General features: G+C 45.3%; 1 protein-coding gene and 1 long non-coding RNA gene across 4 annotated transcripts in view; one reads left to right on the forward strand and one right to left on the reverse strand.

The window, feature by feature from the left end:
- Window positions 1–24,193, forward strand: part of LOC142016631 (uncharacterized) — a 505,011-nt gene that overhangs the window by 415,017 nt on the left and 65,801 nt on the right. The gene's annotated exons all lie outside the window — the stretch shown is intronic.
- The window catches only part of METAP1D (methionyl aminopeptidase type 1D, mitochondrial), a 77,337-nt gene continuing 55,954 nt past the window's right edge, over window positions 2,811–24,193 (reverse strand). Inside the window, exons 4-10 of one of the 2 annotated variants that reach the window (XM_075000670.1) lie at window positions 20,089–20,168; window positions 19,300–19,342; window positions 14,983–15,146; window positions 5,930–6,027; window positions 4,431–4,478; window positions 3,450–3,528; window positions 2,811–3,318 (exon numbers count right to left, since the gene is read on the reverse strand). In XM_075000670.1, coding sequence (XP_074856771.1) covers window positions 3,240–3,318; window positions 3,450–3,528; window positions 4,431–4,478; window positions 5,930–6,027; window positions 14,983–15,146; window positions 19,300–19,342; window positions 20,089–20,168 — 591 coding nt within the window. In that variant the 3' untranslated portion in view covers window positions 2,811–3,239. Of the gene's footprint in view, window positions 3,319–3,449; window positions 3,529–4,430; window positions 4,479–5,929; window positions 6,028–14,982; window positions 15,147–19,299; window positions 19,343–20,019; window positions 20,169–24,193 lie in introns of both variants that reach the window. The other variant, XM_075000669.1, reaches the window with a different exon arrangement.

The following is a 24,193-nucleotide window of genomic DNA, read 5'->3' on the forward strand; positions in this document are numbered from 1 at the left end:
CTCCCGCCGCGGCCGCTCCCGGGGGCTGCTCGGGGCAGCGCTCTCGCAGGAAGCGTGGCTGGGGCTCAGCTGCACCCCCCGCGCCCGCACGCAGCTCCCTTGCCCGGCGTTAAAAAGAGAGGGAAGCGCTGCTGGGTGAAGCAAGCAGCTAATGACCGGGCGGGCGGCCACGCCCGAGCCTCGCGCCCCGCTTTCGCTTTGGAGGCTCGGGGGTGGGGTGGTTTCCCCGCCCGTTTCCTCGCGCCTGGCTTCCACGCGTTTGGGTGGCGCCGCGGACTGGTGCGGGAAGAAGGGGCAATGGTCTAGCCGCCCGTGGACTCCTCTGGCAACCAGCGCTTCCCTCCCCCCCCGGGCTCCGCCGGCCGCCCTGGCCATGTAAGTGATCACTCGAGGCGCGTGTGCGTTCCGGGCTGGGCACGGTTACCGGAGAGCTCAGGGGAGGCGCGAGCAAGTCCCGGCTCAGACGAGCCCCGGGGAAGTGGCCGGCCCGGCAAGAGTAATTTGCTCCCGACAGCCGCAAAGGGGGCGAGCGAACCGCACGAGCCTGCAGCCGGGGGTGGGGGTCGCGCGCTACGCGGGGGTCAGAGTCCGGTGCGGGTTATGCCGGTGGGCGCTCGGAGGAACCCAAGCGGCTTCACCGGCCTTAGTGCGGCCGCCCAGCGCCGGCAGAGCTCTGCCTCTGGCGGAGCGAGAGGGGAGCGTTTACACGGGGGCTCCAGACCGGCGTGTCCCACCGAAGAGAGGCGCGGTGGGGGGAGCGCTGGGCTGCCCCGCCGCTCAGCGCGGTTGGTGGTGTGTATCTAATAGACAGACACCTGTTCGGAGAGGGGCTTCACCCTGGCTCTCAGCCGAGGCTGTGGGCGGTTTCACAGCCTCCCTTCGGGGCCACGGGCCACGCAAGCCCGTTGCAACCGTCCCTCACACCCGGCCCGAGCTGGCTTATTTACGTGCCTCCTCCACAGCGCAGAGCAGCTGTCGTCCTCTTCCATGCACGGACTCACACCCAGCGGCGTGGGGTGCAAGCCGCGGGGGAGAAGCGGGACAGCCCGGGCTGCGCCGGGCTCCAGCTGCCTGCGCGCCCACTGAGCTGCGTTCGGTGCTCGCAGTTCGAAGGGGAAGCGGATCCATTCTCCTAAGCCGCTCGGAGAGCGCCTGCCTGGGGGAAGCCGTTTGAAACCGGAGCTGGTTTCCCCTCCAGCCGCAGCGTTTGCAACTTTCGCAGTCACCTTTGTAGCTGGGATGATCGCTGCGGAGCCCCGCTGCCCCCGCTCTAATTGCTACCCAAACAGCTTGTTACCGCAGCAGTGGGTGAAATCCTGGCGGCCTGAGATGTTCAGCCGCGGGAAAACCTCCGCGTAAACAGAGCGTCTCGGGTGGAGGGGAGAAAATCGCTCCTTTTCCCATCGGAACGTTCGATCTCCCGGGGGAAGGCGCGCGCGGCTCCTGCGGGCCGGGCCCTCCGCACCGGGATCACCGCGCGCTTCTGCGGGGCGGCGGGGGGGGGGCAGCCAAAGTCCAACGTCTGTGCTGTGGAGCAGGTCGGGGGCGATGCTCAGTTCTCAGGCTCGGGGAAGAGCCCGGACCGGGACTAGTGTCTGATTTCACGCATGCAGCCCAGCTGCTGGCCGGGAGTGAGGCAGGAGAGGAACCAACCGCAGGGGTAACCCTAGACGGGGGAAGGGGATTTGGGTGTTGCTCCTTTTCTCCTGAAGCAGCCAAGGCCCATCCACCTTCCCGCAGCCCCGGGGGATTCAGCTTGGGGGAGGGGTGCATTCCTGCTCTTGCGTTACTCAGCGGTCCTTACTTCCCCTTCCGCGCGGGGAAGGAGCCCGGCCGGCCAAGCCCCGCTCCCCCACCACTGATCTTCGGCGACCCAGGTCCAGCGTAGCGCGAGTTTCCCGCCTCCCCGGGGGCAGGGACTGTGTAACTGCCGGCATGAGCGGAGTCGGTGGAGCCATCGTTTGGTTCGCCGGCGGCAAGGGACAGCTACTTCTCCGATTGCTCTCGGGACGGCCCTGCGGTGCCTCCAGAGTCCGGGACTGGGGTGGGGGTGGGGGTGGGGGTGGGCGGACAGAAACCGGTCGCAGGAGCCAGCCGGGGTAAGAATCAAGCGGTGCCAAGATGCGGGGAGATGCGTCCTTCGCGGGCAGCGAGCTCTGCTCCAGCAAAAGCAACCGGCAGCGGGGAGAAGGGGCTCAACTCGCCCGCCGCAGGCCCTGCTCGCAGAGGGGCTGGGGAAAGAGGAGTTATCCCCAGCAAACCCAGCCGGGCGGGGCCCTTGCCCCGGGGCAGCTTTGAAACCCACCCGCCGCCTTCTACCCCGGCGGGCCGGGGGACTAGCAGCCGCCCCCCCCCAGCGCCGGCAGAGCAAAACCTTCAGCGCCGGGCCAGGCGCGCTCCTTTCAGCCGGGGCGCTCGGCGCTGCGCGGCGCAGCTGGAGTCATTGGCGGCCGGGCGGGGCGTGGGTCCCGGCAGCGGCACAGCCCGGAGCGCGAGCGCCCCCGGCACGCGGCCACTGGAGAAGCAGCTGCGGGTAGCTCAGTGGGAGCCCAGGTCCTAAAGCCCGCGGCTTCAGGTGCCCTGCGGCCCCCCCCCCACGCGGGAAAACTGCCGCCCGGCCCCGCGGAAAGGCGCTCGGGCGTGGGGGTGGAGCCGGGCACAGAGTTTCCTTGGCGCGCTCGCGGGGGCCTTTTCCTTCCCTTTCCCTCGCGTTAAAATAAGACGGGGGGGGCAGAGAGCGACTGGGGGGGGCAGCGCAGGGGAAACGCGCTCCCGGCGGCGGAGCGAACACGCCACGCGTGGGCAGGTCAACCTGGGAGCTCGTTTATTCCGCCGGAGCAGGTGACACGCGGGGTGATTACAACGCAGCCGGGCTGGGCAGCGGCCATTCGCCTCTTCTCTTCTCGCGTGTCCGCTGCGCGTCTGTCCAGGCGAAGCGGGAGAGGGGGCTCCGGCCCAGCCTTCCTAAGGGCGAAGCCGAAACTCTCCCTGCTGGGCCACGTGCGCGCTGGCTCCGAGATTCGCCCCCTCCCCCCCTCCAAAAAAAAATCAGCTGATTGTATTAAATACGCATCAGGCAACTTCTGCCGAGTGGCTCGCTCCGAGCTGGCCACTCCATCTCCTCGCAGGGCAGCCACAGCGCCGCTCCCCCCAGCACGGGCCGGAACCCCCATCTTTCTTGGTACAGCTGACACCAGCTCCAGGAGCCCCGTAAACTCGTCCACTTCTTGGCTCCAGCCTTAAGGGTCTTCCGATACCTGAGTGAGGATTTCTGCCCCTCCCGATGTAATTACAACGGTATGTTCAAACTGGGCTGATCTGAAATACACATTTAGCAATTATTAGGGGGCAAAGGTGATTCTAGCAGCGCCTATGAAACTCACCCATGGCTTCCGGCTGTCAGTGATCAATCCCACCGTTTAAAATATACACCGAGTAAAGGCAGGCACCTTTTGTTGTCTACGGAAACTGCAGTCCAGGTATCCTCGAGGATCTGAAACGCTGGGGATCCTTCCATTATGATTGGCTCTGTAATAAGGAAAACAAGTTGTTTTTTTTTAAACTGGCTACACAGGTTTGAGTTTATGTCTGGGGCAAAAAAAATTGCTTATCTATGGTACAGCTACACTAACGTAACTACGACAGAGCAGGAAGGGGAACCTCGGAGGTATGAAGTTGGTCGTTTATTTTGTTCCTGAAAGACTAAAGAAGGGCATTTTCATCAAGCTTTAATTAAGACCCCGTGGATAATAACCAAAGCACCAACCACTCTTAAAACAGCAGATAGGTTTAAAATATTTGATTTTTTTAAATCAGTTTTAAAATGTTCATTAAATCAGCAAAACAACAATTTTCTTATTTCCCTCTAATTGCTGCGCCATTTAGGCACACAGTAAGAAAGAGGGCTTTTCCCCCCTTCAGCTCTCTATGATTGCTATTTAGCACGTTCACCCTTCCAGGGAACGGATTCTGACTGGTTAGCTAGGATGTAACACATCCAAAACTACCCAACAGCTCCTGTCATGAAGCAAATGACATAATAGTCACCAGATAGCTTGGGGTTTAAAACATTACTTTGCTAACAGAATTAGCTATTGCCTTTTTTAATATTATTTTGCAATAGGCTGAGTAAGTTTCTACATAACCAAAATATGGATCAAATCTATTATTTAATAAGGGTTTGTTTTTTGGTTGTTGTTTTTTTTTTTTTTTGAGATTTTCCCTCCCCCAGATCTTATCACTTGGCAGCTACTTCCACGAATTATTTCACAACTGAAAATTACAAGGATCTCGTCAATCGGTTTCCCAAGGGGGTAGCGTAACCGAAATCCTAAAAGCTGAGGCGTACCTGCAAGCTAGTCAACGAAAGGAAAGCTCGGGAGAAGGGTTTTAAAAAGAAACAGAAAAACACACACCCAAGAGTTACTAACCTATTGTAAACGCCATTCCCTCCTCCATTAACAAATCACTGTCATTTTCTACAAAAGAGAACAAAAATGCTGTTATGGTGGGTGGGTTTTTTGTTTGTTTTGAAAGTAAATGGTAACCAGCACTTGCTTTTCAAAATCCCTTCTTGGCCTGCAGACACCATGGACGGCAATTCCCTTTACACGTCTGAGGCAAGCGTTTAAAATAATCGCCCCAACCGCCCAGCACAGCAAAGCAGGTATAAGAGTTCCAAGCGCCCTCTATTGTACTGTTCCGAGTTCCAACCCACTGCCGCTTCGGGCGGGACGGGATTCTTCAGCGGGCTCGGGCTCTGTTTTGTTTTGCAGCAAACTTTGCCAGTTTCGATCGGCGTATGAGTCCCCCCCCCCCGAAGTGAAGAACCCCATAACCTAAGAGAGGGGCTGTGCTCACAGAGCCTCCCTGGCTTGACACAAGGGAGCGATTGTTCCCGCAGAACACAGCGGGCCGCCCGAGGGGAAAGTCCGCAGGGGCGCACTCAGCGGGGCGGACGGAAAAGGTTCTTCGCCTTTGCATAGCGGCTGTTCGTTGCAAAACAAAATCAAGCCCTTGACCAGCACATTTGGCCCAGGCGAGGTCGCCGGCTCGGCGTGGGGGTTGGAGCGGCTGCCTCAGAGGAGACCCACGCGCCCTGCGCGCCAGGGTGCCGGCTCGTCTGAGCGGGGCCGGGCCGGGGCTGCCAGCGGGAGGTGGGTGACTCCCGCCCGCGGGGGGAGGCTGCTGAGCTTCCCCGAGGTTTCAAGTGGCCTTCGCCAGAGCCGGCGAGCTGCGCGGGAAGGGCCGGCAGAGCCGGGGGCGGCTGCAGCCTGGCCTGCCCCCCGCGCCCCTCCCAGCAGGGGGCAGCGGCCACCCCGCCGCCTGGCCGGCCGGGGAGGCGTGAAGACAACGGCGAGTCCCCGGGGCCGCGGCTGAGCACGAGCGTCCCCCTCCCCCCACCTCCCGCCCCCAGACGCAGAGCGCGGGCCCGATTCTGCCCCCCCTCCCCCCGGGAAGGCACCGGCGAAACCCTCGGCTGTCGCTGCCATCAACCCGCCCGCGCCTGGCGGGAGCGGGAGCGGGAGCGCCCGGGGCAGGGCCACCGGAGCCAGCGCTCAGGCGAACGGGGGCCCCTGGGCCCTGCAGCCACGCCAGCTCTCCCCGCAGCGGGGAGGGTGCCAGCGGTTTGCGGAGGCGAACGGAAACCGGCGCGGGAGGCTGGTTGCAGGGCTGCTCGCTTCGCTCCCCGCGCCCGCACCCCAGCGCCTTCCACTCGCCCCGGCCTGCGAACCCGGCTGCAGGCGCGGCCGGTAACTCGCAGGCTGCGTGGGAGGGTTCCGCGCGCCCCCCGGGGAGAAGAGACCCCGGCCGGCTCGGTTCCGGCACTGCCCGGTGACCCCCGCGGAGGGGGTCGGGCTTGGCCGCGGGCTGGTGTTTGAGGGAAACGAAACGAAACGCTTGAAGGCCTCCAGCTCAGCCCTCTTACCGTGATGCCACACCTCAGGGTGTCCATGGAAGTAAGAGCCTATTCCATGCCCAACAAAGTAGGGGCAGACGCGGAAATCATGCAGCTGGGCTATGCGGCTGTAAGGGACAGCAAAACAGCAGCCTGGGTGAAAAAGGGAGCAGGCAAAGCCCCTTTCCCAGAGACACCGGGCACCTTTCAGAATGTGCAACTCAGAGACACGTTAGCCCCGCCTGTAGCTGTTACTCTAGGCTGAGAACTCCAGCCACTTCCCCCAGCAATACGCGTGGCTGGTGAGAGCTCTGTGCAGCGTAACACCAGGACATATTCATACCCTTAACTCCGCCCCTCCAAGGAAAAGTCGCCGGGCGCCTCTGAAGTTATCGGCAGCGGAACAGGGAACCCACGTCACCAATAGAAACATCCTTCCTAGGCTTCATCTTTCTTATGACAATAAATCCCAGCTCAGGGCTAGTGCCCTGGGGAGCCCCAGCAACTGATGCAGGGCTGCCCAACAGTGAGACCCCAATATACCACCAAGGAGCAGCCTTAACCCCCCTGCCGAACTGGGGCACGCACAGGGCAGCATTTGTTTTGAATCTACACAAATATTTGTTACGAACGCGGGGGTGGGGGAGCCAGTCGTATTGGGGGGTCTACTAGTCTGTAGCCTTGAAAAAGAGCCACAAGTCCAGGGAATCCTGTAATGTTAATTACACTGAAACCATCGATTTCCAACCTGTCCATAACCTCAGCATCTAGGCCCCAGAACAGCAGCCAGTGCGGAAACAGGGCCACATCACTCAGCTCCTTTCTTTCTCTTGCTGGGGGAGGCTTGTTCCTGCTGCTTGTCTTTCAGGAAGGACAGTGGGAGGCTGTTCTGTGTCACCCTCGCCTGCTCAAGGAAGGCCTGGGCCAAGTTTTACATTGTTATGTGGAAGATGAGGAACATGGGATGAACCTGCTCTCCTGACGCTGCTGGTTCTACAGTTATGGACCCCCTTTCTCAAGAACGCCCTGCCCTAAACCCACGCGTTTCAGCCCAGGGCTGCACGGACATCCCTTTGCCCCCGTCTGTTTGCAGGGGGAGGGGTCGCTCATGCCACTGGGCTTTCAAAGCTTTACAGGCTCAAATCAGAAGCGCAAGCAGAGCCTTCACAAGCACCAGCGTGAATTACCAGGAATGTCAAATGGGTGCCTGTACCAAGACGATCACAGAGCTGCAAATAAGTCGTTATCTTAATGATCAGAGATGGAACAAGATGGAAGCTGTGCTCATTCATATCACTTCCCCCCATGCTTGTAACACCAAACAGGAGTACCACAAGGAATACAAGATCAGTTATAAAACTTCATCTAGAAGACTGAAAGCTGAATTTGCTGGTTTAAAATGCAGCGGACCTGGTTGATTCTGTCAGTATGAAAGGTAAACACTTAAACACACTGCTAAATGATTTCCTAGGTCAGCCTGGGTTTTCACACCTTTGTGCACCACAGGCCAGGAATCTACTGTTGTTACTACTGAATAAAATGGTATAATGGTGCCATAAAATCAGTGTAATAGTCTGGAAAATCATCAAACATGTTGGTCAATAATCAAGTCAATTAGCACGTGGTTAATAATGTTACAAAGCTCTGGTCCAAAATGAACAGGTTTCAACAGATTGCATATGTTCGCTAGTACCTGCCCTCCAAGCTAACAAGCATGTTTGATAGGGTACTTCATGGGATTTTGAAGGGGAACAAGGTCCTCAGGTGAAGATGTTCCCAATTTCTTGAAAGCTGTCTTAGTTATTGGCAGAAACAGCTTGTAATGGTACAAGTCCTTAGGCTCCTTTCTGGGGGGGAAGGGGGGTTATCCTATGAAGTACACAGTCTAAGGGACAGTCAAAAAACAACATAAGTTAGAGATGGAAAAGCCCAATAGGATGCATTTCAGATAGGACAGTAAAGGCAAAGGAGGAAACAACAAATGTGGAAATGAATTAGAAATTAGTTTACTCACTAACTTAAAAAGAACAAAGTATGAACTGATGCGAGTCGTAGAAAACCAGAACTAGCACAGCACAAATAGCACTTTATCCTTACATGACCTGTTCTTAAACAATAACTCGAGGAGAGGAAGCCCACTCATGTAACATTTGGCAAGCTTCCCCTAACACCTCCTAGTATGCTGGCCAGTGCAAAACCAATCTACTTCACTATTCAGTCTTGCCTCTGTCCTCCTCATACAAACCCAAGAGGTTGACTGATAGAGCCCTGCATGGATACAAAATTAGCACCCATATCTGCAGCTGCAAAAGTGATCTGTGGGTATCCACATGCGCGAATAAGGACATTGCAGATATCGGGGATCTGTAGGGCCCTACTGACAGACCCCAGTCAGGGTCATTTTTTCATGCTTGCACGTTTGTTGTATGGTTTGCTTTCCCCCCCCCGCCCAAATCCTGTCACCATAGTAACAGTCTTTTATGTAGGACCTATGTCCTCTGAGTACCAGAACTAACTATACTCATGACATGGAAAGCTCCAATGTGCACCGCTCAACCTGCCATTGTTCAACACTGAGCCTGGAGGCAACAGCAGTTGTTTTGAGACATCACAAGCAGGAGCACCATCGCCATCATCATGAGAAGCCAAGGTTGAGGCAGTTTTCCTACCTCATACAATGAAGGTAGTAGTTCTTGCATACTGCATGGATTAATTCCACCTCTTCCTTGCTCAAGAGCATGAAAACAACTCTATGAGCATCACTACTTATGCTACTACAGTCAGATCAGAACAGGGCATCTTTGAGCTCCTGTGTATTTGACATCTGCACTGAAGTATTCAGCTGACCTTTCTGCTTCACTCATAAGCACTGCGGAGTATGGATGTTCTTTACATAAAATGTAATTTACCCTATGAACCCACATTTCCACCTAGAACATCCGTGGAGAAAACAGATGGATGTCTACAACTCAGACACTTTCAACCTGTTTTTGATTTTTTTCACTTAGGTAGGTTAGCTCCTCAGATCTGAGAATTTACAAAGACTATAAATATTAACATTTGTGAGGCGAGATCTTCAGCGTTCTGTGTATTGCCCAGTTCTGCACTCAAGGTCTTGCTAAAAAGTTTTGCTCCTAAATCCCTGCATTTTTAAAAATATTTATTTTATTCCCAGTAAATTGAAAAGATAACCTTGTAAAGATTAAAACAAAAAGCAATCAAGTAACACTTTAAAGACTAGCAAAATAGTTTATTAGGTATTGAAGTGCTACTTGACTGCTTTTTGTTTTGATAGTGTATAGACTAGCTCGGCTTCCTCTCTGTTACTTGTAAAGATGTGCTGCCTGTAAGCTGACACAGAAGAGAGCTTAAAACACAACTCCAAGAGGGGCCCATCCCATTCAGGCCCCTGCGAGCTTTCTGATACCAGCCTGTGGAATTTAGGTTTCTTTCCCAAGCTGCTATGGAATTCAACACTTTTGGCTTGGGGGTGCCCATTTCCTGCAGCCGGGGTATCTGGTTCTGTGCCCTCCCAGGATTTGCCTGCACTAGCCTCATTCTAACAACCTCTTCTGGAGAAAGGTGGAGAAAAATCAGGCATCTGTGCAAACTTCTGCCACCATTCCATGGCACCAGGCAACACGAGATCAAGCCAGAGGTGAAGTTCACCTTAAAGTCAGGAAGTGGAAGTAGCTGAACAGATGGAGCCAGGCTGCCTGAAGTATAATGCTGGAGCTGAGACCCTGGTTGTCAAGGAGATGAACTGTACAGGTCCTCCCTTTGCTTGAGGCACACAAGGGGGAAAGGTCCCAAGTTTGGCCATCAGGATAACATGGCAGGAACTGAGGACTGGGGACAGAGTCAGGTTGCCTGGAGAGCACAGAGAATAAAACCTCGTTCTTTAAAATCATCTCCATTGAAAATCCCCATTGCTATGTTTTACTTCGTTGAGTCTTTCAGTTCTGAGCCACAGGGTGTGGGAAATAAAAGAGTGACAACACAGTAACTGAAAATGGCAGCAGACTTTAGTCTGGTGGTTGCCATGGAGTGTTATCCCAGTGTGCTGCAGAATACACAGGGCCCTGGGTCGTTATACGTGTTTTACAGATGGCAAAGAGAGGTTATATATCTGAAGGTCACAAAGCCAGTCACTAACAGAACTGTAAACAGAACTCAGGACTGCTCCTTATGAGCGAGATCCTCCGTTTAAGAGGCCTACCTGGCAACCACCTGCACTCATCTATCACCTTTCCTATGAGCAGCGGGGGTAAATGGGACATCAGCCACCAACCAGACCATCATCTTCCCACTGTTTCCCAACCTATGGAGTGCTCTCTGTAAACAGAGAAATCTATACAGGATGCGACAGGAGGCAGGAATGCACCATCCTTCCACAAACCATACAGGTGAACTGCAGAAAAGCTAAAACCAGGACAGGTTCTCCACAATGCTATCCCTTGATGATGCTGAAACTCTCTCAAAAGATCTTCTAGGGACAAGGTGGTTGAAATAAGCCCTAGAGCCCTCCTACTAGGAAGCCTCAGAAGCAGTTTAGGGGCTCCAAAGCCAACGTGGTGGCACAAATCCCATGTACAGATGGTCCTGTGTGTCGAGCATTACAGCTCTGGGCAATCAAAGGATCTGGGATTTCGGAAGGATAACCCACCCACTCTTATGGGATGACAAATCCCATCCCTTGCCAAAATAGGGAGAATTTGGCACTTTCTTTCACCCTCTTGAGGGTTTTTCCATGGGAGGGCAGATCTGGACAAATGCTCTAAGCAGTCACCAAACACAACTGAAACAAATCCTGTTTTATACTCGAGCTGCTTTACTCTGCATTCTGGTGACACAAAAAAGCTGTAACAAGCCCGTTAAATCAGGTTAAGATCGCTTTGTAAAAGCAACTGGAGCTTACTGGTGAAGCTGGCCCTCTAAGTGTAGATTCCAGTTTCTTTTAAAAAAATAAAACTTAACTGAAATGGTGTCAAACAGGAACAACAACAACAACTGACTGAAATTACTAACTAGATCTTACCCACACTAATGAGGCAGAAAAACTGCTTTGCACACAGGGACAAGAATATCAAGGTATGAAAGTATTTCTTGCTTAAGTATAAGTGCACCTAAACATTAAAAATAATCACACATTTCTTTACAATATTATTGATAACCTATAGTTCTTGAATAAATGTTACTGTTTTTGTGCATTCTTAAAGAGACATCAGTAGCTTAAATCATATTTGGTGATGAAGAAAATATTTATTTAGAAGGCTACAATATAACCTCATTTGGTAAATTACAAAATCCAACTGCAAGCTTTTAAAGGTATTTTTCCCTTAAGTAGTAATCTTAGATTGAGGGAATGCACAAGTTCAGGGATTCCCTTTAATGACAACAAATGTTGAAGTATAATTAGTAATATTTTTGAAAGCCAACAATCGTTTTTTGAAAGAAAGGTACATTTTGGTTTCAAACTGGAACACAAATTACTGTATTTTTCTTACAATAGTGTGTTGAACTTTTATTTGAGGTTCTCTGTTTCTGAAAAGCAGACATGATGGATTGAAATAAAAGATAATTTATTGCAATGCTTACTTTCAAGTGTAGAGAGAAGCAGTGTAATTGTAATTTACAGTAGCTGTCAAGGAAAATCTATCACAGATGACATTAAAATGACTTATTTTGCCTGAGCCACTTATTGTTTAAATGTGCATAATCTGATAGAAACAGATTTTTTAAAATCTGCTTTATATTGTTCTAAATTAATATCAAAACATATACTTACGAGTTAAACACTTTAAACTGTTTATTAATACTTTCATCACTGCAATTTTTTCCTGTGAGTTTGAAACTGATTTATTTAACTACATCACATTTACATTGTTTGGCTCTATACATTCACGACACTTACAGATAGCTAAACTCACTATTTAACAAATATCTTCTATATACACGTAACAAATATAATTCAAACTACATTTAGTCTTAAAGAAAGGCATGACAAAGGGAAAAGAAAATTCAATGTGGGGGCCCAATCCTGTTTCCTCTGAAGTCGATGGGACCTTTGCCATCAATTTAACTGGAAGCTTACCACAGGATTAGCAATTTGCTAGGCAAAGGAAATTGAGCCATTCATGTAATGTTTTTATTTGTAAATTTCAGCTGATGACACTGAAGAGCTACTATATACTCCATTTAAAATACAGAATTTGAGACGCTGACAAAGAATATACTGAAGTACACACATCCATTCTCAGATTGTAATTACACCCACATCCATCCCAAATAATCACATATTCTTTTTACTTCTGATATTTAAGATACGTTACGTAAATCTGCTTTGTAGCAAAAGCTGGGCTGAAGGCTGTCTAGATGTTTTCCCATTTTGATGGGTCTGAACACCTTTAGCTGACAGGTGTTTGCTTAGAGGTATTTATAGTATACATTTTTCCACTGAACTAAGATTCTTTACTGCGTGAATAAATGTAGAATGACAAATATACAGAAATATGAGGATTCAACACATCAGGACATTCCTTCATTAGAGTTAGTGTTATGAGTACTTTATACAAAATGGCACGTTAAAGTAGCCTGCACAATAAAATCTTTTTAAAAGTTCACGATCTGTTATTTTGTACCTAGTTTTCAACAAGCACCAGTTCTGATTAATTTGTTTTTCAACAGAGCCTTTGCACACATATTTTACACTCTGTGAGAAAACTGACCTCTGCATCAACATAGCGAAAAATCCAATGTCACTTCCAATTGTGCTCCCTATATATACATTTTTTTTAATACAGCTAGAATTAATGTAGTGCATCGCTAATGAAATGCATTATCTTGCATGGAGATTTATCAGATTTTTCCAACCGAATACCATGCTTTGCTAGCACTAGCTGGAGTTCACCTGCATGTTGGTGTGGCGTGTGGCTCTTTTTTGTGAAGAGTTAAGTTGAACACAAAAAAAAGGGAACAAAGGTCAGCACCCAGCCGCCACTTGAATGTGAGATTTTTCTTTTTATTCCCCTTGATGTATACTAGGCTCTGTGTTATTAGTCTTAATGATGGAAAATTGTAGTGTTGATACAAATCTTTTTTTCAAAGTAGTAGGCGGGAGCTCCATTTGTTAGTAAGTTTTTTTGTGACTAAAAGCCACGGACAGTACATTTATGTAGCAGTAAAAGGCCTAGATGCTCTTTCCATAGCAGAGCTAATTATTCCTACTGTGACCTTACTGATCTACCCTGTTCCTAGTACATCTCATCTGCACGCCTGTTCCTCTGTGTAGATGGTGTCAGAGAATATGAAAAACCCTATAATGAAACCATTTTCATGATGGAGAAAGGCTACTGGAGTTGCACTTGCTACAAAGAGGCTCAATTATATGAGTAATTGTGATAATTTTCTACATTCATAGCCTTCAATGGGGAAAAAAGAATGAGAGCCACAAAGGAAAATTACTTTAACAAGAAAGTACAGAGAGTAAAAATGGAAGAAGAGACAAAAAGGGGGAAAAAATAACCAGAAAAAAAAAGTTTAAAAAATAGATCGGGAGGGAGGAATAGCAAGACAGTGAGAACAACAGAAATGCTCAAAAAGCCTATGTGCAGCTGTGTTGCACAATTAAATTGAATTTTTTTTCTGCAGTTGATGAATGTGACTACTGCAAATGTGCCTCTGTAGTTAGCTATCATTTGTTGTTCCGTGACAGGAAAAGGATAATTACCTCTCAGAGAGAATCAAAGGCTGACATGCCCTTTAGACACAGCCATGAATGCAGAGCTCGATAGAATGCTTGAATAAGAATCTAGTGTTCTGTGCCCCCTTCTACTCAAGAATAAATTTTGTTAAAATGCAAGAGCACCACCAGCAAATCTGTTGAACCCTAGGTGTTCAAAAATATGAGGTGCCTCTATCGACTCATCCCATTTGCAAAAATAAAACTACATTTCAAATTCACTTCTATTATATTCATGGACTGTAAGATAGTGAGATATGCATTAAATTTCTTTTCCCAGTAGGGGTCTGATTCAACATTTCCTATGAAAGAACAGAAAGACACTATCCTTTTTCCCCAGGCTAGTTAGCCTATAATTTAAAACTGTCAAAAACACAATTTTGAACAAAGTCTTCAATAAAAGCTTCTCAGATATAACCCAAAGAGGTTTTTACTAAAGTTTGATTCCGACTCTGTTACAATATTTTTAAAGCTATAAATACATCTAACTGATATTTTGCTGCTCTCTTTTTTCCCCTCAAAGTATTTGAAGATTTACAAAGAATAAAAGGCAGCATCTTTTCAAAGTGACTAAGCCTTGCAGCTTTCAAGCAATCTGAATGAATCCATGCAATAGTTTGTCATATACATTAATATTCACAAATGTACTAGGGAGGTACCTGATAGGGAAAATATATATGATGCGCCTAGTTTAAAAAGATATTTGTAAAAAAAAATATCAGTCTAAGAAACAGATACATTCAGGAAAGAAGGCATATATTTTAATTCAAACCAACAAGAACAAAAGCAATGATTACTTTTACAGAAGAGAACAAATGCATAATAGGAAAATCTCTTCAAGTGGGTGCTCCTTTCTTTATGACATTTGTATGCACTCTGGTTTGAAAGATAATCTCCTGAGCTAAATATTTTTGTACTTTATAAACAAAGCCACTTATTGACGTTGACTAATTCCTTTATAACATTATTCGCTATATAACAAAGAGAATGCTGGTTTTTAATCTGCTTACAGTGATTCCATTACAGATGTGGTGTTTTAGGAAAAATAATAAAGAGTGGGGGATAGGAAACTCTGTAAATCACACCTGTTAATCTAAAACCACAGCAGTCTGATTAACATCTTCAGGTCTTTCTACAGGTATCTTTGCTAACCTCAGTGTAATTCACTTTTAAAAATCTTTCTGATTCAAGGAACAACATTATAGCCTGGCAGTTCGCATACTGATATCAGAGCGAAATGATGGTTCTGAATCATAAAACATGTCATCAGCTTTAGATCAAACCACCAATAACCTTTGTCCCCCTTGCCAGCCCTCCCTTTACTTGTCAGTATAAGGCTTACCTGATTGTGTTTCCAATTACAGAGAAGGGAGCCCCTGGTCTGCAAGCTGCAATTGCTTCATCTCTACATTTCCTGGCCACCTCCACTAACTTTTGACCAGATGTATCCACATTGCCCACCAAAAAGGTTTCAGAAGTATCACCGTGGTAGCCATTGTAATACACCTAAACACACGCAGAAATGTAAACGTTTTCTTGTTTTCCTGTCAGAAACAGACTTCCTACTAGTTAAGTCCATCCTATCTATTGTAACAGACAGCTTTCTTTCAGGTTGCCCTGAAGCTCAATTTGCAAAAACAAAGTAGAGGAAATAAAAGATTAGAAACTAGACCCTAAAATGCAACTGTGAGGTACAATTGTAATGATCAATTGTATGTAAAACCCCTTCAGTTTTAATTCTAGGGCTGAACATTTAAAGGCTGTAAATTACAAAAACTGGAAAGGTAAACATTGAAGGTTCTAATACCCCAAATGCACAAAGGGTTAAATTCATTTGATCGACAGAAAGCTAGAGTAATTGACCTGTATGTCAAAGCTGTGCAAGAGGTGTGAGTGGGCATGAGAAGGCTGAAATTCACGTCCTGAACAAGGCCAGGAGTTGGCAAGGTGCAGCATGGCCTTCCAGGGATGCTGCACCACCCTCTGGGGACTGGGAAAGGAGCTGCTAAAGCTGATTGTTCATGCCAGCTCCCTGTATAGTGAGTGTTGGTGCCACTGGATTGACATCATGGTAGATCCCATGCCTGCTCTGATTGCATTATCTTCCCACATACTGGCTTAGACATTGCAGACCCTATTCATGACATACAGGGGCTGCTGAGGCTGTCCCTATATCTGGCTTTAGTGGTTGGGAAGGCCTTCCACTGGCTCCTTACACCACTGTGAATAACACTGAAACTGAATGTTAAAACATACATTTAAAAGTCTGATTAGAAATCCAAACCACTGCAAAAGTGTCAAGGGTGTAAAGTACCATAGCTACGAAAACCTTCGGTCAAATTTGTTGTTAGTACTAACAGATACAGTCCCACTAATGCACGCATTTCACTTCATTACTTTTTAAATTCTAGTTTCAAGAAGTAGTAGCATAGATTTTTATATTTAAGTTCCATGGTTTAATTTTAAGATAGAAAAAAACACACATCCCTGACACTATGAAGTTGCATACCACAGAAATGCAGCATCCTGTTAGATACACAACCCACCCCCTGGCACCTTTGTGACTATGCAATTATGCAACTGTTTTTCTGCAGCAACATATATGTTGAATGACCGCAGCCTAAGATTTCTCTACAACACAGGCAAACCTTGCTCTTTCATTATGAAGTCTTGTAATGCAGCATTTTAAAGAGTTTTGCAGTTCCCCAGTACTTCAGGCAATAATGTAACTAACAGACTATTCAGAATGTTCCTGTGCATGTGTAAAGGACAATTTTAATTGCTTAGAGCTTTGGTGTTAGAAAATATTTGTTCTCAAACTCAGCAGGGAATTATTCTTCAGAGGCTAACACACTTTAAGCACAGAAGTTCTGCTACTTGTGAGCTGATTGTGAAAATCTTGTGAGTCTTTTTTAATGGACAAGTATTCTTTGGCCACTCTCAAACTCTGAAAACTGGTAATAATCTATTTCTCACACTTTCCTGCACAAGTATCATACTCAAATTGAGACTTGAAACATTTTTAGATATACTTGTGAGTAAATGGTAAGAAGGTTATAATGAAAGTTGAATTTCTACAAAAAAGACCTTTCGTGCTCTCACTGGCTCCCTGTGCTCACCTCTTCTGCCAGTTAAGAGCATCACTGAAGCTTTTCATTATGTTGCAATGCATACAGGACAGTTTTTGTTTTAGCAGGTTCACTTTAATCAGACCAGTTCATTTTTAGTAGAACAATTCTCAATCGATCAGACACCAACTGTGAAAAACGCTGACCAGTACCACGTCAGAAAAATGAGCACCATTTTAATAGACTACAAGAAGTGTTAATCCTGCAAACTCTGCATGACTTTAATAAGAAATGCATGCACTCAGAGCTTGGAGGACTGGCACCTAAATTAATGAAGCTGGACTCATGTAACACTATCAAAGCAATTTCTTAAATACAATTTGGGTTTACTACAACCCACTTATCACAATTACTTATTTTTGGCATTAATAAATTACAAAGACAGAAAAGTAAGATATGCTCATCTCATAAGTCAGTGCTAGAACCAAGCTGTAGGACATGACACTTCATCATGAATGGCTGAGAGCTCTAGTATGCTGGTGAAGCACAATGGTTGTTTCTATAATCTTCTGAAAACGTAAAGGCAACATGATTTAAGTCAATAAAGTGCCTTTATACTTCATCTATAAAATTTCACAAACCTCTTGTGTAAAATTAATTTAATTTTTTATTCCCATACAATTTGCACTCACTGTGAAGCATTTACATCTGATAGCTGGAAGATTATTATTTAATCATTTTATAGATCCTGTACACATCCATAAACAAATTATTGTAGAACGTCTACTGTAACTGTACTGCTATGTACCCATAATAATTGTTTCCATCTGTGAAATGTCCCAATTTTTCTCATTAAAAATAAACTAAAAGGACAATTATAAATGCTACAAAGTAATATATTTTCCTCTGACATATTGGCAATGAACATTTATCAAACAAAATGTTTGTTTTCAGTGCCACATGCACACACACGAGATCTGCCCCCACAACTGTCATATTCTTGCACATTTGCAAGATTTATTTTGTTTTGTGAGGTTAAACAGAAAAAATTTCTTTCAAAAACACTCCTCTTACTTAATTAAATGTTATTTGAAAGAAAGAGTGGAGAAAGCAAAGAAACACAGGTGTAAAATATTTAGACAATTCACTTTAGAAAAATACCTCTATGGATGTGAATTTTGTTATCAATCTAAAGGAGTCAATGATATTTGTGCGGGAAATTAAAAAAAAGTAAAATTAACTTTAAACAGATGTCCTGTAAAGAAACAAGTGGCCAGATTCTCTCAGCTGCTGTAAATGGACATAGCCCCATTGAAGTGACTAAAGCCACACCATTTCAAAGCAGTCAAGGATTAGGGGGAAAATATATTTTGAAGGATACAAATCATTCAGTGTAAATCAGACAGGAAAAATACCTAGAGTTAGAAAGTATACAGTAGGGTGGAATGCAGCAACACAAATAAAATATAAAATAAAATAAAAAAAAACAGTTCAGGATCACAAGCAGATGGTGTAATGGGGCAAAAGAGCACACTGATTAAATACGACATAAAGGGACACCTAACAAGCTTTAAAGGTAAAGTTAGAGTTATGGAACTTCAGAGCTGCTCCTACTTAAGCCAGAGGTGAATTTGGACCATAGTAAGCAAGTATCAGTACAGATCAGTGTGTCAGGAAATTCTTGAACGGTTAAAATTTTCCCTTACAAAACATAACTTTATTTTAGACCATTTATTATTGTAAACTAATGTTTAGTGTTCAAGAATACCTTTGTTTATATATGAGAAATACAATTCCAAAGCTTTGGGGAAACTTACTGCAAGGGCACAAAAATAAGAACCACAAAGGACAATTAATCTCCATTTCAATAAATGTAAATATCAAAAAGCATCACCATGAGATTTTCTGTTTCCATATTTTTTTCTTCTAATGCTAATTTGGTCAGCCCCTATTGAAATAGTATACTATCACACTACCTGTTTCTGAATAAAGGGTTCAAGGCTCTTATACCAGAACTGGAACACAACACTACCTTCAGGGATTTTAATAAATGTAAGGAACACTGCTAGCAAAAGAGTTGCTGTCCAAATAGACTGACATACACAGGCCAATGTAGCCTCTAATGACAGAGTAAGATAATGACAGGCCCCACTCAAAATCAGCAGGAAGAGGAAGATCAATCTTGGCAGAGTGAAGGAAAAATGCTGGCTTTCTTCATGTTAGCTCATCTCATACATATCTGTCTTCAGCTGCTGCCCAGTACTGTGGTGCTCTGCATTAACTACACAGTGGATCAATAACAATTACACCTTCTCAAAAACATGACACATAGCAGGATTGGGTTGACATTTCACTTAGGCCAACATTGATCTCAGTGCATCTGATTCCAGCCCTAAATTCAAGTCAGGCCTGGGTCTAGTTGGAATAAACACAGAGTTAAAAACAAAAAAGGAAACCAGCTGCTTGTGCCTTGGCTTAGAAATAAACAGCACATCCATCTGTGCATTCCACATTTTCAATCTACTGCTCTTCCTGTTGCTACTAGCAATTGTAAAGTTGATCAAAGACTATTTTTTATAAGAATTACTCACTGTGACATCAATGTTGATAATATCTCCATCCTGAAGAGGTCGACTGAAACATAAACAGACAAAAAATAATGGTGACAGACAGTTCTCAACAAAGGGAGTATAAGAACAAACACCTAATGACACACACACACAAATCTGGGGGTGGAGATGGGGAAAGATTTTTTTTGGTGCAGGAGGATGGAGACAAATGGAATAACCTTTTCTAATCTTCAGCTCTTGCTACTTAAAGAACAAATGCAGCTGAATATCATGCAATGATAAACAACTGACACAAAACATTGCCAATGCTTGAAAATCTATCATCATACTTTCGTAAGCTTTCTTATTTATAGTAAGCTTATTTTACTTGGTAAGCAGCCTAGTGCATTGCTAATAATAAAAATTTACATCAATTCAAATGTCTTCAATTCCTTAGACTGTGTGCATTTTGCAGAAAAATTAGACACATTTACTGTATTGTATTTTATCAGACTCTAAACTCTGGAGGTATTATACCACAATTTCTGAGTGGAATGACAAAGAGTTGATTATGTTTTTATGATTATTAAACACACTCTCAAAGTGCACATCACTACAGAATCATAGCATGCAAAGCAGCTGCTATAGATTTATAGGTGGTTATTAGTTAAACTGAAACATGTTTAATATTAAGCTGTAAGTTATGAACATTAATGTAACAATTTTGTTTCCAGTGGTAAAAATGTGTCATTAAGTGAATACCTGTCAGGAATACCATGACATACCACGTTGTTCACAGAGGTACAGACAGACTTGGGAAAACCTCCATACCCTAGAGGTGAAGGATAGGCATTTTGTCTGATTATTTCGTGATGAACAATGGAATCTATTTCTTCAGTTGTCATGCCAACCTAAAATACGAAATAAAAATTGGGCTGAAAAAAAATTGAACCTGTTTTTTCTTATTTACAAAAAGTGATCACAGTCGTACTTCAGTGAAATCTAAGAGAATACAAATCAAATTCTTTGATAACAAAACATAAAACCGTTTGGTACACTTTATAGATGCATTATGTTTTATTTAGAGAGGAAATCAAGCACGCAGTAAAGGGAGCACTTAAAGGCTTCCAGAAAATGGAAAATACCGTCTACTTTCTTTATCCACATTTGTTTCTTTAGGCCACCATTTTCTATGGGCCTCTCTTCTCAATAGCTGATACAGAAGTGTCTGGTTTTTAAATTTCCTTCCTCTCTCTTTCCATCCCCCTTTTATAATTAAAAATAGCTTCATTTTGTATATATGAGTATTGCATTTAAAACTCACAACCTTTTAAACCATTTGCAGCCATAAATGGTTAATTCTTATGATTTGCAAATAAGATTACAGTCATATAGTTGTCAATTATTTTTCCTTCAAATTATTTTTAAACCATCTGAATTAATTTATACATAATTATACTATTTGGACTCATACCTGGGAGATGTTTGTATTACAGCTGGCACAACAGTGACTGTAACAGTGTAAATCAGCATTAGAATTTCCATTCTAGCACCTTCATTCAGTTACCTACAATTTTCAGAAACATTCACTTTTTGACTAAAACTTTCTGTACTCAACCCCTTTCTGAAGGTGAATTTTTTTAGTAAGATTAACAGAAATAGTTTAACCATTTCTGACTTGTGAAAAAAAATGCCACACACTTTGTACACTTTAAATATTATCATTCCAGCTTTTCTTTTGGATGAGCTCTTGCTCAAAAATGGTTCAAGATGAAAGTTGAAATTTGGCAGAGAAGCCTCCCTCATCGAGGAGAAGTACCTTTAAGTGTTCCTGTGAAAATCAGTTTTGATTTGAATGGGTTTTAAGCCTTTGGAAATCCCATGTCACACAGATGCACTACAGTGGCTACGATTTTTTGAGTACTTTTCAGTGTCATTTGGAATAAAGGTAGGCTGCAGTGCAAATGTTCATGGGGTTTTCCTAAGCTGTGCGATGAGAGATTCAGCGATCATACATTGTGAATGAGACAGTGTGCATAGCCTGCAAGGAATAAAAGAAGGGCTGTTGCGGACCCTTTACTTTATTCATGAGGAACTTTGGCTGGTCAGGTGAAAACTACAGCCCACCACAAGAGCAGAGTACAGGATGCTGTGTTGTTCCCCCTATCCTCTAGCAGCTATTCAAACCTATGTGCTAAAACAGTCATCATGCCCCCCCCCCGGAACAGACTGTTTTGGATACTAGGGCCACTGGATCTGTACAAACACAGACCAATATAGCTCCCATCCCACGTCACCTGCGTAACAACTTTGACCCATATGCGGCATAGGCTTTTCTACCAGTTGGTGCTCTGTTCCTTTCTGTGGTGCGCAGAAAGTGCATAGGCCCCTGCGTATGGCTGTTCAGTAGGCAGATCTCCTGAGTGACTGGAGCAGGGAGCCCTTTTCCACTACTCCACACAGTGCTCTGTTTTGTTTAATTGAAGATTGGCCAGCCAGTGGGCTGTAGCAGCATCCTCCTGCAGATCATTTCTGCCACATGTGACAGAGTATGTCAGGGGTGTCTAGCCACATAGTTTCATATCAGGGAATTTGATTTTCTTTAAAAAAAAAAAAAAAAAACTATGAAATTCCATCAAATATGTCAAGAACATGTTATGGCTGCATGGTTAATCCCTAAAGCATCAGGAAATGACAGAGTTAAGACCATACGTTCAGCCTTAACTCTGTCCCCTGCGTGTATCCATTACAACAGTGGTTTTCAACCGGGGTGCTGTGTAATTCTGTCAGTATCCCCTTGCTGCGGCTCTTTGCAGAGCCACTGTAGGAGGAGATACTGATCCCACTTCCTGGCCCAAATGGGCTGGCGGGGAGACCACTCCTCCTCCCTGCTGTGTCAAGAGGAAAGGGAGGAAGGATGGGGGCGTGTTGGAGCTGGGACGTGGTTTAAATACTGTGTCCTGGCTCCAATGAGGTGGTGAGGAGGGCGGCCTGCTTTCTGGAGCTGCCTCCTCCCTCACCACCCCACATAAGCAATCGAGTCATCACTGAAATTTTCAGCACTTACACCATCACTCAACATTCCATTTGATCCTTGTTTAGCATGTTGCATTCACTACACCTCTGTACTGCAAACCTCTCCAACAAGACCGTAACTATAGTGAACGTAAGTAAATGCAATGTATATGAACAATCGATTCAGCCGAAAAATGTGAGCGTCGTGGAATTGTCTCATTAAAGTGTGCCGTGCTACTGAAAAGGTTGGGAACCATTACGTTATAATATAGCCTTTAATTTACCTGGCGACATAGTATTTCTTGACATATACGCCCCTGCCCCACAAAATGTGAAACACACACGGCCTCTCCTTTGACTTTGTACATAAAAGCCAAAGAAGAATAATCAATGTGAAAAGTACAACATAAGCTACACTTACACAGAGCACTAACATTAATATTAAAACATCAAAAAAAGTAATCAAAACTGCCGTCATTTGTAGCACAAATAAGTTTAGTGCTAAATACCTGATTCTGCAAACACTTATCCATGACCTTAACATACATATGAGCCTTTCCACTGGTGTCAATGGAATTATTCACGTGGAAAAAGTTAAAAGCACCCACAAGTGTTTGCAGGATTAAGATCTAAGCTTCTTTATAAAATAAAATAGTACTGATGGCTGAAAAGCAAATGTACAGTAGATGAATTAAGACAAAAATTTTCAGGTTGAAAGTGCAGAACTAAGGGGAGTATTCATATATAATAAACCCCCAAAATGTGCGACTTCGAGTTGCACTTAACTGGTGTTAACGCAAGTTAAGCACAACTCAAAGCCATTCTGTGGCTGTCTGCCCACCTGGCTTCCCCAGCGGGGTGTAGCAGAGTAGACAGACAGCTGCGCCGCCATGGATGTCTGTCCCCTAGTCGCTACCCCCAGCTGTGAGAAGCAGCGCTGCAGCTGTCTGCCCGGTATGACTTCTCCCGGCTGGGCGAGGCTGGGCAGATAGACTGCTGTGCTCCTGTGGCTTCTCCTCGGCTTCCCCAGCTAGGAGAAGCTGTGCCTGGCCCCCTGCTGGCTGGAGCCAGGAAACTGACCACCACTGGTGCTGCCGCCACTGACCACACTGACCACCACTGGTGCTGCCGCCTGGTCCCCAGCTCTCTTCCACTCCCTGGAGCCAGAAAACTGACAAGGGCTGGTGCCCTCATCAGTTTCCTGGCTCCCCCACATTGCCTGGGAAATTTGACTTACACGGGGGTTGCAAGAATTGCAACCCCTGCGTAAGTTGGAGGAGTCTACTGTACATATTGTAAGTTGAGAGAGATATTCAAGAAGATTACAGCCATGAAAATAATGTGAGTAGAAATAATGAAAAAATGCTACACATGCACTCAAGGTTGCAGAAAAATGGTACAGTATGCACTATCATCACAGAAATAGTATGCGATGATCATGTCATTAAAAACTGTATCATCATGCATATACATGAGGGGGTAGAACTCAAGACACAAAAAAAATGTCATTTTCTGTCTTTTGAGCAACATTAATTTTTTCTCAGTGCCTTTTTTGATAAAATATATTTTGTAACTCCACATGTTCTGAATACCCCTTACACATCACCACAGTCATAACCAATAGCTAGAGAACATATTTTACCACATCCTCTATGTTATTCATTAAAAAGGGGGAATCTACCAAAGCATTCTTTCATTGCCAAAGATTTAAGGAGGTTCACCTATGTCCCACAAAAATGTTATGTAGAAAACATTGAAAACTAAGAGGTTTCCTTGTCAGTGCATTCTACAAGGTGCAAAGAATCACGCAGCTGCTCTCTTTAACAGTGGTTCTGTGGTTTGTGATGTGTCTGATCAACTGGCCAGAGGAGCACCAGCAGCAGAATGGAAGGAACAGCCCAATCCTTCAGATTTATGGAAA

Source organism: Carettochelys insculpta, chromosome 8 (assembly GCF_033958435.1).
Source record: "Carettochelys insculpta isolate YL-2023 chromosome 8, ASM3395843v1, whole genome shotgun sequence".
Classification (NCBI taxonomy): Eukaryota; Metazoa; Chordata; order Testudines; family Carettochelyidae; genus Carettochelys; species Carettochelys insculpta.